We start from the raw sequence: 17,361 nt of genomic DNA, 5'->3' as shown, positions 1-17,361 counted from the left end.
TGCTCAGCTGGTGACTGTCTCTGAGAGACCTCTGCCTCAGAGGAAGCTTTTTTCAGTTTAAAAGCCAGCCAAGAGGAAACTTTGACTGGCTTAAATGTTCTCCAAGGTATAGGAGAACCGATCAGATTTTCCACAGGACTTCGTTGAGCTGTCGGCTGCTGGAATTGATCAGGAAATCCCTGAGATAAGAAGGCATGCCGATCGGCTGAAGATGGAGTCAGGACTTCCAGCAAGCTGTACTGGAAAAAAGCGAAGCGTTTTTTTTTCTTCTTAAAAAAACGTCCTTAACCAGCGAGCCTACTTCTGTCTAAATCTTATCATTTGGCTTAAATTACTACAATAAAAGAGATTTGTTTACGAATCAGCAACTGAGAAATCTGGGTGAGTCATACTTTTTCTCTTTTAAATATAATTAAGGAAGAAAGAAAATGTAAACAACTTATATATTTTTTTTACGACAAAAAGCTGGCCTGAATTTGGAGTTTTAAAGTTTAAAAACGGATGAGAGGTAATTATTATTTGATGGAAATATATTTTGGACTATTTTTCTCCTTGGACTATTTCTTTTTGGACGAATCTGCTGTTCGTATATGTTACTAATCGCTTGGTGTTGTGAACCAGAATTGTTTTGCATTCCTGGACGTAGATAAGAACTGTGCTGTGCTGGCCGGACTATAATAACAGGCCTGGAATATTAACTTTTTTGTTGGTGGAGGAAAAAAAAAAGAAATAGACTGCCTCTAGGTTTTGGAACAGTGGTTAATATCAGAAATTAAAGGCTTCTTTCGAGAATGACAACTAAAAAAGCAACTAAGGCCCAGGAGCGAAGAGGTTCAATTGACCCACAGGAAGGGGCTATACCCCCAGATATGTTTCAAAAAATAATGGAAGGGATTAATGATATAAAACAGGAAATGAAAACTGAATTGATAGATATATAAAAGACTATATTAAAACACAAGTGGATGAGATTAAAGGGACAATTGGGCAAATAAAGGAAGATGCAAAAAATACTAAAGAAAAGGTACAAATCTTGGAGAATAGAACAGATATATTAAATCTGGAATTAGAAAAAAACTTGGACTATATGGCTGTGACTGAAATGAGAAATAAAGAACATTGTTTGAGATTCCGTGCAATCCCTGAGGAAACAGGTGAAGACATCAGAGATAAAATTGTTAATGCTTTAGTAAAATTTCTGGATTTGAATGAAGATCGGATGAAATTTGAAATAGACAAAGTTTATAGAATTAATTCCAGATATGCAACAATGAAAAAAATTCCAAGAGATGTGCTTGTTCACTTTATAAAGAAGACGACCAGAGATATGGTATTACAACAACACTTTAAAAATACCTTTAAAATTGATGGTAAGGAAATACTGGTGATGAAAGAAATTCCTATTAGACTTTTACGTAAGAGAAAAGAATATGCTTTCTTTACAGAAAAACTTAAGCAATGCAAAATTCAATTTAGATGGGATGTTCCAGAAGGAGTGATTTTTACATTCAGACAACAGAAATATTGATTGAATACTGTTCAAAAAGCAAGGGACTTCTTGAGAAAAGCTTCAAAAGACATGGAAGAAGATAAACTCAAAGATATGGATATAATTCCTGGGAAACAAAGTCAACAAGAACATGCAGAGGAGGGGAAGGAAGATGATGGATTAAAAGGAGCATCAGGCACATTTTAAAATACACGCTTAAAGATGGATTACAAATATCTAACTTGGAATATAAATGGAGCCAACACGGCGCAGAAGAGAAAGAAAGTGTTTCATTATTTGAAAAAATTAAAATTGGATATAATTTGTTTACAAGAAACTCATATTAAGAAGAAAGATTCCAAATATTTGATTTGTAAAAATTTGGGTGAAGAATTTATTTCGGCTGGACCAAAAAAAAAAATGGAGTTGTTCTTTACATTAACCCACAATTGCTTCCTAAATTGGTATTACTGGATGATAGTGGTAGATTTGTGGGGGTTGAAATTACTTTACAGGGTACAAACATTTTGATAGTGGGTATTTATGCCCCCAATGAAGATAAAACAAGGTTTTACACAGGACTTATGGAAAAATTGTCAGAGTTTTCATATGATTATGTCATGGGTGATTGGAATGGGGTAATCTCACCAAAAATTGATAGACTTTCTGAAAAAAATATTAAAGAGACACAGGATAAATTACCGAAGATTTGCTTTGAACTGATGGAACATTTAGAATTGGTGGATACCTGGAGATATATAAATGATAACGCAAAGGAATTTACTTATTTTTCAGAAAGACATAAAACATTCTCGAGGATTGATATGATTTGGATGTCTAAAATTCTAGCGAAGGATATTTTTAAAATAGATATACTACCAAAAACTTTTTCGGACCACAATCCTGTGATATTAACTTTAAAAAAAAAAATCTTGGATTTAGATGGAGACTAAATGAATCTTTATTACAGAATGACAAAGTAGTACAAGAATGTAAGAAGAAATTGAAAGAGTTTTTTGAACATAATTTACATAAAGGAACAAATGAAAATATCGTTTGGGATACAAGTAAGGCATTTATGAGGGGATATTTTATTAAATGTAACTCTGAATTAAAAAAAAAGAAACAACAGAAAATGCAATTAATTTTGGAAGAAATAAAACAAAAAGAGGAAGAATTGAAAAAGAATCCAACTAAAGTTTCTATTGTAAATCAAATTAAAATGTTACAGAAGCAAGTATCAATGCTGACAGTTAGAGAAATTGAAAGGAAACTAAATTTTGCTAAACAAAGGACTTTTGAATTTGCAAATAAACCAGGGAAATGGTTAGCATATAAATTAAGAAAAGAACGTCAAAAAAATATTATTTTAAAGATACAAGAAGGAGATGAGACGCTGACAGATAATGTAAAAATCAAAAAGATTTTTCATCAATATTATTCAACATTGTACAAGTGTCAGGAAATTCCATCTGAAAAAATAGAAGAGTATATATCTAAACAGAATTTGCCTAAAATTACAGACTTTCAGAGACAAGCTATTAATGGCCCTATTACGTCAAGAGAGATATCTGAAGCTATAAACAAAATTAAATTAGGAAAGGCGCCAGGACCAGATGGGTTATTTGCAATGTATTATAAATGTTTGGAGGAAGAACTCTTGCTACCTTTACAGTCTACAATGAATTTTATTCTGCAAGAGGGAAAGATACCGGATAGTTGGAAAAATGCTAACATAACATTAATACCTAAAGAGGAGCAAGATTTAACTAAAACAAAAAATTATCGGCCAATATCTCTATTGAATAATGACTATAACATTTTTACAATGATCTTGGCAGAAAGATTGAAAATAATATTGCAACAATTTATCCAGGAAGATCAATCAGGGTTTTTACCTAAAAGACAATTACATGACAACGTCAGGAATGTCTTGAATGTGTTGGAATATTTAGAACAACGAAATGATAAACAAGCAGCTTTGATTTTTTTAGATGCTGAAAAAGCATTTGATAATTTGAATTGGAAATTTATGTTTCAGGTTTTGGAGCAAATGGATTTTGGAGACAATTTTATAAAATGGATTAGATTGATTTATACATCTCAGAAGGCTCAGATAATTGTTAATGGAGATTTAACGGATTCATGTGAAATACAAAAGGGTACAAGACAGGGATGTCCATTATCTCCCCTTTTATTTATTCTGGTCTTAGAAGTGCTGCTTAGAGATATAAGGCAAGATAAAAGGATTTCGGGATTAAAGATAAAAAAGAAGAATATAAATTGAGAGCATTTGCTGATGATTTGATAATTGTACTAGAAAACCCTTTGGAAGGAATTAATGTATTGATGGACAAATTAAAAGAATTTGGACCGTTAGCAGGATTTAAGATCAACAATCAAAAAACAAAGATGTTGGTGAAAAATTTAACTTTAAGGGAACAGAAAGAGTTAATGGACAAGACAGATTTTACAATAGAGAAAAAGTTGAAATATTTAGGTATCATTATGACAAATAAAAATTCAAAGTTGTTTCATAATAATTATGAAAAATTATGGACAGAGATTAAGAAAGATTTGCTAAAATGGGATAAACTACAATTGTCATTAATGGGTAGAATATCTGTGATAAAAATGAATGTATTACCGAGAATGATGTTTTTGTTTCAAATACCTGTAATATCCTCTGATTTACCTTTTAAACAATGGCAAAGAGATATCTCTAAATTTGTATGGCAAGGAAAAAAACCAAGAGTTAAATTTAAACTACTACAAGATGCCAAAGAAAGAGGAGGACTGGGATTACCAAATCTGAGACTTTATTTTGCTGCCTGCTGTCTAGTCTGGATAAAGGAATGGATCTTATTGAGGAATAAAAGACTATTGGATTTGGAGGGCCCTAATTTGAAGTGGGGATGGCATGGATATCTATGGTATGACAAAGTAAAAGTAAATGTAGACTTTAACAATCATTTTATAAGACGTCCTCTGTTGAAAATATGGAATAGATATAAATCAAGGTTTTATTCGAAAATACCATTATGTGTCTCAAGTCAAGAAGCGTTTTACAGAAGAGAAATGGCTGGAAAAGAGAAATGGTTAACTTATCAAGAACTATTAGAAAATGTACATGGAGAATATATAATGAAAGAGAGAGAACAACTGACAAAGGAAGGATATAGTTTTCAATGGTTTGCCTATTTACAATTGTTAGAAAGATATAAAATGGACAAGAAAATGTATGGGTTTGAAATAAGTAAATCTGATTTTGAAATAGGATTGTGTACAAATGATGAAAATATAATTGCGAAAATGTATAAACTCTTACTGAAAATGGATATGGAGGAAGAACAAGTAAAAGAGTGTATGGTAAAGTGGGCAAAAAAATTTGGTTATAACATACAAATGGATCAATGGGAAAATATGTGGAAAAAAGGCTTGAGATTTACACTATGCTATAATCTTAAAGAAAATTTCTATAAAATGATGTACCGTTGGTACATGACTCCAGAAAAGTTGTCAAAAATGTATAGTAATGTTTCTAATGTTTGTTGGAAATGTAAACAACAAGAAGGATCATTTTATCATATGTGGTGGCTGTGTAAAAAGGCAAAATTATTTTGGGCACAGATAGGTAGGAAGATGCAAAAAATTCTAAAGAGAAATATTCAGTCAAAACCAGATTTTTTTTTATTGGGTTTTATGGATAAACAAATAGAAAAGAAATATGGAAGAATAATATTATATATGATTACGGCAGCAAGATTATTATATGCACAAAAGTGGAAAATGGAATCAACACCAACAACGGAAGAATGGCTATTGAAATTAATGGACTTAGTAGAAATGGATAAATTGACATGTCTACTTAGAGAAAAATCGACAGATACATTTCTTAAGGAATGGAAGCCTCTCAGACTTTTTGTTGAAAGATCAAAATAAAATGATGATATTGGGATTTGACGATTAACTAAGACAGCCTATGGAGAAAAGTGATCCTGTATGTATACATTAAGGGACAGGTTTGATGTATATTATATACTTATAGCTGATCTGCGACAAATCGGAAGTCAACTATTTTATTTTTATTTTTTGTTGTTGTATTGTTATGTTTTTTGACTTTGTTTTGTTTGTCTTTTGAAAAATTTGAATAAAAATTATTAAAAAAAAAGAAAAGAAAAACAAGCTATTATGTCTCTTGATCCTTCTTTCCTTCTAGGACCCCTCTATGTGCTCTTTCTAAATCTTCCTTCAGTTTGAAGTCTAGGAACAGGGTTACTGTTTACCAAGAACCTCATGATGCCTCCTTTTTCCACCTTCCAGATAACAAAAACTCGGGTTGAGGCATCTGTTTCTGTTCTCCAGGTCTTCAAGCTTGAGTCTTGCTTCTAGTTGTGCTTGTTAAAGTGTCTCAACTTTGTCGTCCTGCTCTGCCATTTTCCCCCCAATTGCTGTCATTTTGTTTTCTACCGTACCTGGTTCACTTCTCTCCCTGCTTGTTTTCGAGTATTTCCATCCAGCTAGTCATTAATTCCTGTTTAAAGAAACAGACCTGACAAGCAATTTCTCCCCTATTTCAGCTACTGCATTTGTGGTCTCTGTCTCTCCCTCTGTTTGCGTGCTTGCAGAGATCTTGTTTGATACAAGCACCATATTTGTTTCCTCCGAGGGCATTCTCTTTGCTGTAGGCCTCAAAGCTACTTTCCATCCTGTTGCTTTGCAATAAAGTTTAAGACCCAATTCTTTATCTTTTTGAGTTCTAGATATCATTCCCTCCTTGGGCTTAGCAGAGGAAGGGTTGAGTTGTTCCTTTTTCTCTCCTTTTTGAGCATAAATTTTTAAAGAGGCCAAGGAGCTCCCACTCTACGCTCCCATTGAGCTCAATGGGACTTACTCCCAGGAAAGGGTGTTTAGGACTGCAGTGTTCTGCTTTACTATATCCACTTGTCTATTTCCATTTCCCAACCGAGGTCATTCCCTAACCCTCCCCTCCTTCCAATTCCAGTCTTGTCCATCTATTGAACACCAACACCCTTTGCGCAAAGACCACATAGCTGCCATTATATAGGACTGGGGCTATATAAGCATGAAGTAATAGGAACTCCGCTCTCCCATGGGCTTGGGATGGCCATTCATTCTGGAAATCTCTCAGGGTCTTTGTATATATTAGCATTTTATGTTGTCCACTGCCACGGAATCTACTGGATGAAGGGTGGTTTGCCAAAAATAAAACAGACTGCAGAAATTGTAAGGCTGCAATCCTACTCCTGCTTCCTTGGATTCAGCAGGACTTGCTTCTGAGTTGGCATGGTTAGGCTTGCTCTATTAGGCAGCCTTGACACCAGCCAGTACTGTATTCCCTGCAAGGCAATCATCATACCCACCTGGTGATAGGAAAGACCTTGCACCACGACCCCTTTCTCTGGGTCCTCCCGGATGGCCAGGGGACCCTTTGGTTCCAACAGGTCATGGATCTGCTCGTTGTATACCTGGAAAAAAGAGTCAAGCTTCAGCACAGGACATTTGAGTCTGCCTCCCGGGTCACCACTCCAGAAGCAGCTTGCTGGGTGGGTCAGAGCCGTTATGCTAGTTTCCCAGCAGGCGGGTTGCTGTTGCTTGCCGGGAGGGGTGACATGGCAGGGAAGTGGGCACACTGCAAACACACCAGCAGAGCCAATCTGATGCTCCTGCTGGAGTGTCTGCACCACGCTGACCTTCCTGCTGCTTTGTCCATCACAGTGAGCAACAGTGACTTACCTGCTGGGAACCTAGCATAGTGGCTCTGCCCCACCCAGTGAGCCCCTTCTGCACTACTCCTCAGGTGTCCCAATGTCTACCACACCTGGAAGCCCAGCTTGCAATGGGGGCCAAAAACACAACCCTCTCCCCTTCTAACAGCAAGAGAGTCACAACCTGTTCTTGCAGGCGGCAAGCAGCTAGCCATGTTTTTTAAATTGAGAAAAACCAAACTCCAGGCAATCAGTTTCAGAGGCATCTAGTGACCCAATGTGGGCAGTGAGGGAGCTAAAATGTTTATGCAGATCTCTGCTGAGAAAATAAGTGTCACTTTCCCAGAACAATCCAATTTGTATGCATTCCTACTTATGATACAAACCCAGGGCAGGGCCTTTACAGTGGTGGTGTCCATGTTATGGAATTCTGTTTATGTTAGTCTGGCAGCTAAATATATTTTTGATTTTAATGTATTTTTCTATTTGGTGTTTTCATGGTTATTTCATTGGTGTTTGTTGTTTTGTATAGATTGCCTTGAATATTTTGAAGCAGAAAGGTTGCACATAAGCAAAAACAAACAATCCAATGTTTAAGTGGGCTGTTTCCCAGATTTTATTTTTATTTTAAGGAAGGACAATCACAGCAGATTGCAGACACGCAGAACATCTACCCATGGAACGGAGCTGTATAAAATCACCACGGCAAACCCTGGTCATGACTTTCATGGTTATAGGCATAGCATGCTACTCTTAAAGAGCAGGGTCTCACTTTGAACTGGAGGGCACAGTAGATGCAACCAGTGCCAAAATAAGCTACATATTTTAAGTCTGAGCTGCAGTTAGTATGCTATACAGAAGAGCCCTAGAACTGAAGCAAGTAGGGCTGCAATGATTAATTAATTGAGTTAGATCAATCAGAGGCTTTTAATCAACTAAAAAAGTGTCTCCAATTAACCAGGCAGCAATTTTTAAATATAGATACATAATTTTTAATACAAGCCCTGATAGAAACTACAGACGGCAGGCACCATCTTCAAAAAGGTATTTCCTCTTCTCTCACACATAAGAGGAAATGCCCCTTCTAAGACGAAAAAACACACAACATTTTAATTGTAGCTGAGGTGATATGAAACTTGCTTTTCAGTGCCCTGATAACATCTATACATTTTTTCTGTATTGGAGTGAGCTCTGAAAACAAGCAAACTGGTTTTGCAAGCTTCTAGTAAGCATCTATTGGCTAGTGCCTATGATAATACTGCTAACTTTTCTTTCCCTGCCCGCAATCCATGCAGCAGTTGTACACCAATTTTAAAGTGTTTATTAAAGGGGGGCAGGGTAAGGGAAGGAACACAGTGGCAGAGCATCTGCTTTGTACGAAGGCAGCCACAGGTTCAGTCCCCAACATCTTCAGATAGGGCTGAGAAAAGACTCTTGTTTGAAATCCTACAGAGCCACCGCCATTCAGTTTCGATAATAGTGAGCTGGATGGTCTGAGTCAGCATAAGGCAGCTTCCTACATTCCCAAGGATAAACATATGTACATATATAAACATGCATAAGCCACTTAAAAACATTAGAAGACATGTAGTCCATCTGAAACAAAAAGGAAAGAAGACTGAGAGCAAATCCAGTCTTGAATATCTGTATGCAAGGAAGGCAAACTGAAAAACTGGGTTCCTGCTGCAGGTGAAGAACCTGCTATGCCCACTTTATGAACATTACATCACTCTTCACCCCAGGACAGAAAGAAGTTATACAAAATGAGCCGAGATGGTACCTCCTGATACGAGATGAGCACCTCACAGTGCTTCTCCTCCCTCCTGGCCTCTATTTGTCTGTAAAGCTCTTCCATGGTGAAGTACATGATGCCCGGTTCCTTCTCCGATCCCAGCATGGTGTATGTTTTCCCAGCACCTGTTGCCCCATAGGCAAACACTGGAAGAAAAGGAAGGCACGGCTACTGAGACAGTCCCCAAATGCTAGCAATCAAAGGAGCCTTGAACCACCCAAAGATGCCCCAGTATTAAGAGATGCTTAAAACCCATTCACAACCTGGGGCTGATGTACCTAAGGAGCAGAGCTTGGAAAAGTTACTTTTTTTGAACTACAACTCCCATCAGCCCCAGCCAGCATGGCCACTGGATTGGGCTGATGGGAGTTGTAGTTCACAAAAGTAACTTTTCCAAGCTCTGCTAAGGAGCACCTCTCCCCCTAAGAGCCTACTCTTCAAGTAAGGTATGGGGAACCTTTGGCCTTCCAGCTGTGGTTGGACTCCAGCTCCTATCAGCCCCTGCAAGCATGGCCAATAGCCAGGGATGATAGGAACTGTAGTTCAGCAACAGCCAAAACTTTCCCACACCTGCTTCAAGTCATCTTTCAGGGTCCTACTAAGCCAGGGTTCCCTTGGTTTGCATTTGTATGTAAATGCAATTAATGTGAATGCATGGTGTTTGCTATGTAAATAACCACAGGGAAGCCTGATAACCAGGGGAGGGAAGTTTAATATTTTCTCTCCCTGCTATGGTGCAAACAATAGCCTCTCTGAAGCTGTTTTTATTTCAAAGGAAGCCTCTGTTGAAATAAAAAGTGTCACCTACTTCTGAGTAAGCATGCATAGAATTGTATAGCAAGTACACATAACCTTAGGATCCTCCAGGAAAGTAGCTATAATAAAGCACCAGTGTGTCTGTGGCCAGCCTCTCCTGCAGGAAACCAGAGGCAGCTTGCATATACATATGCCTTCCATACATACGTCTGCTACTAAATATCAGATGGGAGGTCCTGGTCCAACACAATCCTGATATTGCCACCTAACCGAAGGCAGGTGCCATGCTATATACTGAGGTCAGTCTTGGCATGAACCATACATAGGTGGAGGTAGAGCAGTGCTCCTACCTGGTCCACAGAGAATCATAGCCAATGGTTGGTTTTAATTTAGCCTCAGAGTGCCAAGTAGTGTCTCTCTCTAGACTTTTTCTTAACTCTAAGATGTCAGGCAACAGCATTGCTTGGTGATTGCTTGTCCATATTGCAAAGCCAGGTGACCTACCATCTAGTCTGCTTACCAGAACAGTTGTAGCCATTCAGCACGCCATCCAGAATCTCTTTGGTTGTATTCTCAAAAACCTCTGCTTGAGTAGCATTCTCCCTGAACACCCGGTCAAAAGCAAATGGCAGGTTCTTGCCCTTCCTTCTTGAGGTAAGGTCATTGGATTGAACACCCCCAAGGACCCCTGGCAGGCTGGGCTCCTCAGGATCAAACACCAGCATACAGTTGCCAACCACCTGCACCACGCTTTGGCGGTTCCCTTCCTGCTCACGCGGGGTCTGTGGCCGCAGCCGCACCACTACTGTCACACTGCCCTCTTCTGTAGGTGGGCCGGGCACCATCGTGTCAGAGCACTGTGTCAAAGAGAGGATGGGAGCATGTCAATATGCACAATACTAGATTCTTGCCATCCCCATTGATCCTAAGCAGATGCTGAAGAGCTGTCCAAATTCAGGACCTCTCCAAATTCAGCCACACCTGCACAGTACATTTCAAGCACAATGATACCACTTTAAGTCATACTTCCCCCAAAGAATCCTGGGAACTGTAGTTTATAAAGGATGCTGAGAGTTGTTTGGAGACTCCTATTCCTGTCATAGAGCTACAATTCCCAGAGTTCTCTGGGAAGAGGGATTGGTTATTAAACCACTCTGGAAAGTGTAGCTCTGTGAGGGGAATAGGGGTCTCTGTTAATAACTCTCAGAACCCTTCACAAATGAGAGTTCCCAGGATTCTTTGGGGAAGCCATGATTGTTTAAAGCAGTATCATCATGTTTTAAATGTATCGTGCGGATGTGGGCCTGGATACTGGGCAACTGACAAGCATGTGTAAGTCAGCATAAGTCAACATAAATCAGCATAAAGTGATGGCCGTGAGACAACCAAATCGTAATTTCATATGCCATCTATTCATTCGGACACAAGCACAAATTCACTGGAAGCAGGGAAATAGGAAATAACTAACCATGTATCAACCAGCCATGTAAGTCTCCTTGGAGTCCTTTCCAATGTGTCAACAACCTTCCTGAAGTTCAGAGCCCAGGACTGAACACAGGACAATAAATTTGTCTTAGTTTAATGCTGCTAAGGCAACAAATTTACAGCTCTGTTCAGCCACAAGGGATTAAGGGCCAAAGGCATTCATTGATGGATTGTACTGGCTAATCAATGCATTCATTTGTTGCAAGATTATAAATGTGGGTGTTAATAACAGCTGTCCTCTCTGAAAAGAGCAATCACTTCTGATGGCTTTGTAGTAAGGCAGCCTCTTCACTTTCACTTCAAAATTCAGACCATGTACACAGAATTGTTTCCAAAGGGCCCAACTTTTGTCTTAAGGGCAGATCAGGAGTAGTTCAGAAACATCCTAAAATTGAGGGAAATTGTAAATGTTCAGTTAGCAAATAAGTGGCGGAAAGAAAATTCTGTGCAAAGTCAGAATTTAGCAATTCTGAGAATGGGGAGTTCAACATTTTGGAATTCCTTTCCAAGAGATAGCTAAAAACAAAAACTATAAAGTCTCATGGATTAATACTTTGCATCACTACTTTGAAAATCTATCCACCAAACATTCTTTACACTCTGCTTTTCTACCACTAAATGTTACTCACATAGCCTGTAATATTTAACAGAGGGATAAAGATCGTGTTTTTAAACTGTATTTGATTCTTGTTCTTATTGGTTATTATATTTTAAGCTGTTGTGACCAGTGCCAACATCGCTGTGTGACAAAGGGCAGGATACATATTCTATAAGGCTGCAGTCCTAATCCTGCTTACCTTGAGTATGCACCATTGAATTCAATAGGATTTACTTCTAAGCAGACATTGTCTGGATTTGTGCTGTTAGTAAATAAACAACCCAAACTATTTCTAACTTTTCAGATGTGCTTTCAGGAGGTGAACTTGTCCCAACAGACATATGTATCAGGAGCTATGTCTGCATAAATCACCCAGTAGAAAAGTTACTTTTTTTTCAGGTATCTCAGTGACAGGAAGTCCATCAGGCATCTCAGTGACAGAGAGCTCATCTACAGTACAAATTCAAAGCACCCTGGAACTGTGATAGCTTCCTCTAAAACAGCAACAGGGAGCCTGTGGCTCTCCAGATCTTACTGGACTATTCCAGTGGTTCTTAACCTGGGGTGCACACCCCCTCAGGAGTGTGAGACACTTTTTCTAGGGGTGCAAGGCCCAACCAAAGATTTGGGAAAACTCATTTATCTTAGCTAAGTTAGGCTAAAAAACACATTAAAATAAAATAAAAAATGAACTGTATTTTTTCAGGGGGTGCGAGAGCATATTTTGGAAATCCAAGGGGTGCTGGCAGTGGAAAAGGTTAAGAACCACTGGACTATTCACATCCACAGCATAAAGCACATTTAAACCACAGACTTCCCCTAAAGAATCCTGGGAACTGTAGCTTACCCTCACACAGAACTAACATTCCCGGCACCCACAACAAACTACAGTTCCCAGGATTCTTTGGGGGAAGCCATGTGCTTTAAATGTATGGTGTAGCCATGCTGGCTGATGCTGATGGAAGCTGGAGTCCAGCAACAAAGGATCACAGGTTTCCCATTCCTGCCCTAAAAGATCTCAAACTTGTGTGAGGATGAAGAGATGTTACCCTAACAAAGCCACTCTTATGGAAGCGGATCTCCCCACTCTCCCAGTCCTCCTTCCAAGATGCAGGAACCAGCTCGTTTTTTCCAATCAAGTCATGGCGCTCCCTTGCGGATAGCCTTAAAGAAGCTGCTGCCTCTCAGTCTCACCGATAACATCTGATCTGGAGGTCTCCATGCAGTGCCCTAATCCCTCCCATTACAGAAGATAAGTCTTTAAGTAGCCCATGCTCCTGTACATCTAAACAGCAGCTTTAAGTACCAAAGTTACCCAATGAAGTTTTTCACAGCATCAAGGTCCATTGACAGCAGAATGATCTGCAGATATTAACAGATCTCCATGCTGTGAAAAACATAACTAGCTGATTTCTGCACATAGGTACTATTGAAGAGGCCGGAGTAGGAAAGGTCTTTTTCCGGTCAGCTGCAAACCTCCTCTCAACACCTTCTTACAAGATTATATCACTCCGTCTGGTCAGTTGCTACCCTTATAAAGGAAGAGATTTCTAGATTATCTTTTATAATCTTTCTCCCCCTACCCCCCCCTTACCGTACTCCTGCACGCAATTCTGTCGTCTTCCACTCTTCAGTTCAAATCTCCTGGCAACGCCCACACACCCGCTTCCTATTGGTCGCCTGGTTTACCACGTGCCCCTTCAGGTTTCTAATTGCTCATTCTGTTCCTCAGGCAGAAGAGTCTTGCCATGCATGCTGGGAGCAGTAGTTCTTAGGAAAAGGGAGTTTTCTGTGAGAAAGGTCGGCAGTTTGTGCAGATTAGGTTTACCAAATATCGCTCGGCTTCGAGTTCTAGTGGAATGTTAAGTTCTCGGTAGGCTTTCCGAAGAGCAAAGTACAACGGGACTGCCTGCAATGGAGCACAAGACTTCTGAGTGCAGTTGAGTGCTGGATTTGAAATGGGAGGGAATAATTAAAACATCTTTGCTGCAACCTGAGGGGTGTGTGTGTTTCAATAGGGTGCATATACGCAAGTCAGCCACTGTTAAAACTGACGGAGAATGGCTGCAATCACTTTGATTGAAAACGTTTAAAAGCACGGTTTAACCATCCTGGAACAAGAGAACAACTAGAAAAAAGGTCCTCAAATCCAAAGATGTATCACTTAACACTAAAGTCAGGATCATTCAGACCATGGTATTCCCGATCTCTTTATGGATGTGAAAATTGGACAGTGAAAAAAGCGGATAAGAGAAAAATCAACTCATTTGAAATGTGGTGCAGCTGGAGGAGAGCTCTGTGCATACCATGGACTGCGAAAAAGACAAATAATTGGGTATTAGAACAAATTAAACCAGAATTATCACTAGAAGCTACAGTGATGAAACTGAGGTTATCATACTTTGAACACATAATGAGGACATGATTCACTAGAAAAGACAATAATGCTGGGAAAAACAGGAGGGAGTAGAAAAAGAGGAAGGCCGAACAAGAGATGGATTGATTCCATAAAGGCAGCCGCAGACCTGAACTTACAAGGGTGGTTCATGACAGATGCTCTTGGAGGACACTGATTCGTAGGATCACCATAAGTCATAATCGACTTGAAGACACACAACAACCATCCTAAGGCACAGTTTTGTGTATGTTTTAGGGAAATGATGGGGAGGGGGGAATTCGAGAATAGGCTGAGAACCCATTTTCCTGCAACCATAGACTTATATTTCCAATTATGGAGAGAAAGTTTCCTGGCTGATGCCACTTTGGGGAGGGGGGTAAACCTATTGGAGAGCAACGACTGCTAGAGTGTTTATTATTGTTGTTGTTGATGATGATGATGATAATAATAATAATAAAGTAATTAATTAATTGTTACTGGAAGGTCTCCAAGTGACTTACAACAATGTTAAAAACAAAACAAATATACTATAAAAAAACAAAACAATAGAACAACACCATGCAGCCACAGGAAGCTTTGGTAGCATACTGTTAACAGACAATATCATCTCAGTCTATCAAATGCCTGGGGAAAAGGGTAAGCCGAAAATATGTCAATGAAGATGACAGGTGGTCTTCACTGAGGAGTGTATTCCACAGATGAGCCACAACTGAAAAGGCCGTCTCCATTGTCACCATCCTCTGAGCCTCCCTCAGAGGGGGGAATGGAGAAGACCCTCACAAGAAGATCTAAGGGTCCAGGTAGGTTCATACTGGGAGAGGTGCTTTAAAAGATATTGGGGTTCTGAGCTGTAAACAGGTCAAAATCAGTAGTTTGTTAATACTGTGGTTGTTAATGCTGTGAGCCCCTGCTTCTTATGTTCTGCCTTTACACATGTGTAAATATAGCCATATATCACAAAGACACCACAGTCTCTAGTGACCTTCATTCTACGGAAACCAAACCTGAGGTATGTGTGGGCAACCTTGAAGTTTCTTACTGCACGGAGATTGGGGTGTGTATAATACCATGTTCCATCCCAGCTGGTTGTTTCCAAGAATGCTGTAACGTAAGATTTAGTATAGGTTTTCTTAAATGTCTGTTGACCTCTTGATGAGCTTATAAAGTTGCCATTGACCCCAATCTAAATTCTTAGGAATGTAAATTAATAACGTAAAAAAAATCAATATATTTGGTGAACAAAGTGTCTGTTTCTCTCTTGAATTTTATTATTTTATTTATGTTGGAAATGGAAATGGACTGCCTTCAAGTCAATCCCGACTTACGGCGACCCTATGAATAGGGATTTCATGGGAAGCGGTGTTCAGAGGGGGTTTACCATTGCCTCCTTCTGAAATATGACTTCTGCCTCGAGCAACCTAAGGTGGCATCCGTGTGATCTGTCTTAAATCCATCATTTTGCATCAGTGTAAATTATGTTACTCCACAATCCCCATGGGCAACACTGTGTCATGTGCTCTCATGATGATTTGTGCTCATGATGGTATTGGGTTGGTTATACAGGATGCTGCTTTTATTAAGGTTTGTGCCTGCGTAAGTTTTGGGGTGGACATACTGCTTCATAGCCAATCAGTTCATGGCCAGTAAGTTTGTGCTGAAATCCTGTAACTGTTTATACCACAAATGGTTTTTTGTCCTGTTTTCTTTGTCCATGGTGGTGGTTGTTTTTGTCCTGCTTTGGTTGTGCTGTAGCACAAGAGTGCAGTAACACTGGGGAAGCATCACAAAACAACTAATAAAATGGACTGATATGTGCAGCATCCAGTATAAATCCACCACTATTATTGTGTCAATGACATGTTGCAGAATATACCTGTCTGCTCCCCCTGCCCCCCAAAAAACACCAGTCTGGAGGGTCCTGGAGTGCATGAATGGAAGCAGTTTACCTCTGATCACTAGGTGCTGAACGTAAGCAAAAGAGGATATGTGTCTTGCTCTGCTTGTGATCGTTCCAGGGGAACATGGTTGGCCACTTTTAGATATGTACTACTGGACTGAATGGATCCTTGTTCTGATCTGTCACAGGCAGTCCTTTGCTACAAACCTTTGATACCGTAATGTGTCCAGTAGCTAAGTCAGGACTATTTACTCCAGCTCTCAACACTATTAATCTATTTCCTTCTTTATTTTCTGCATTTATATGGCCCATCTTTAGGAAGAGTTCTCTGGGTGGCCCAGCAAGCAAAACCACAAGAAGATACAATACAAATTCAATATAAAACAATAAAAACTATAACAAATTAATTTTAAAAAACTGAAATAGAAGTAAAATGTACACTAAAACCCAATTCTGCTGCAGAATCACCCCTGATCTGATGCAAAGGCTCTAGTGGTTGCACTAGTATTTAAGAAGGTGGATGTTTCAAAGCTCCTTCTAAAAGGTTTTGATCCATGCCTATTATCTGCTCTTTTGTAGGACGCCCCATGAGGAATATGGTTCTGACAAACCAGGAAAAGTACATACAAAGCTGTGTTATATCAAGTCAGGCCACTGGTCCATCTAACTCTGTATTGTCTGTTTACATTGACTGGCAGTGACTTTCAGTGCTCCAGATATGTGTCTTTTCCAGTCCTCCTACCTGAAGATGCTAGGGACTTTTTGCATAAAAAGCATCTGCTCTGCCACTGAGGTATAGCCCTTGTGCAAACTTTTGAAATCCCAGAATTAGATTTTAATATTGCTCTACTCTGCTTGAAAGTTCTGAGATATGTGTCACCTGCAAAGGATGCCTTGACGTTAGCTATCTATCTGAGTTTTTATTTCCCAGCATTTAAATCAGTCACAAGAACATAGGAAACTACCTTTTATGGAGTTCAGACCATTGGTTCATCTAATCCAGTATTGTTTGCACTGACCGGCAGTGGCTTTCCAGGTTTTCAGGCAGGGTTCTCTTCCAGCCCTACCTGAAGGTGCCAGGGATTGAACCTGGGACATTCTACACGCAAAGCAGATGGTCTACCACTGAGCTAAGGCGCTTCTGTCATGCAATCGCACAAGAGTTGAGGCCCTACAAAGAGCTTCCCTTTCATCTAAGAGTTAGCAAATGAGCAAGA

At 39.4% G+C, this 17,361-nt stretch overlaps 1 protein-coding gene across 4 annotated transcripts in view; it reads right to left on the bottom strand.

The window, feature by feature from the left end:
• The window catches only part of KIF18B (kinesin family member 18B), a 34,965-nt gene extending 21,181 nt beyond the window's left edge, over nucleotides 1–13,784 (bottom strand). Inside the window, exons 1-4 of one of the 4 annotated variants that reach the window (XM_061589917.1) lie at nucleotides 13,444–13,784; nucleotides 10,287–10,623; nucleotides 8,999–9,156; nucleotides 6,874–6,978 (exon numbers count right to left, since the gene is read on the bottom strand). In XM_061589917.1, the coding sequence (XP_061445901.1) occupies nucleotides 6,874–6,978; nucleotides 8,999–9,156; nucleotides 10,287–10,611 (588 nt within the window). In that variant the 5' untranslated portion in view covers nucleotides 10,612–10,623; nucleotides 13,444–13,784. Of the gene's footprint in view, nucleotides 1–6,873; nucleotides 6,979–8,998; nucleotides 9,157–10,286; nucleotides 10,624–11,234; nucleotides 11,511–12,898; nucleotides 13,350–13,443 lie in introns of those variants that run through there. The other 3 variants (XM_061589918.1, XM_061589919.1, XM_061589916.1) reach the window with 3 other exon arrangements.
• Between the last annotated feature and the right edge of the window lie 3,577 nt (nucleotides 13,785–17,361).

This window comes from Rhineura floridana, chromosome 11 (genome assembly GCF_030035675.1).
Source record: "Rhineura floridana isolate rRhiFlo1 chromosome 11, rRhiFlo1.hap2, whole genome shotgun sequence".
Classification (NCBI taxonomy): domain Eukaryota; kingdom Metazoa; phylum Chordata; class Lepidosauria; order Squamata; family Rhineuridae; genus Rhineura; species Rhineura floridana.
This window is presented reverse-complemented; position numbering and strand designations above follow the sequence as displayed.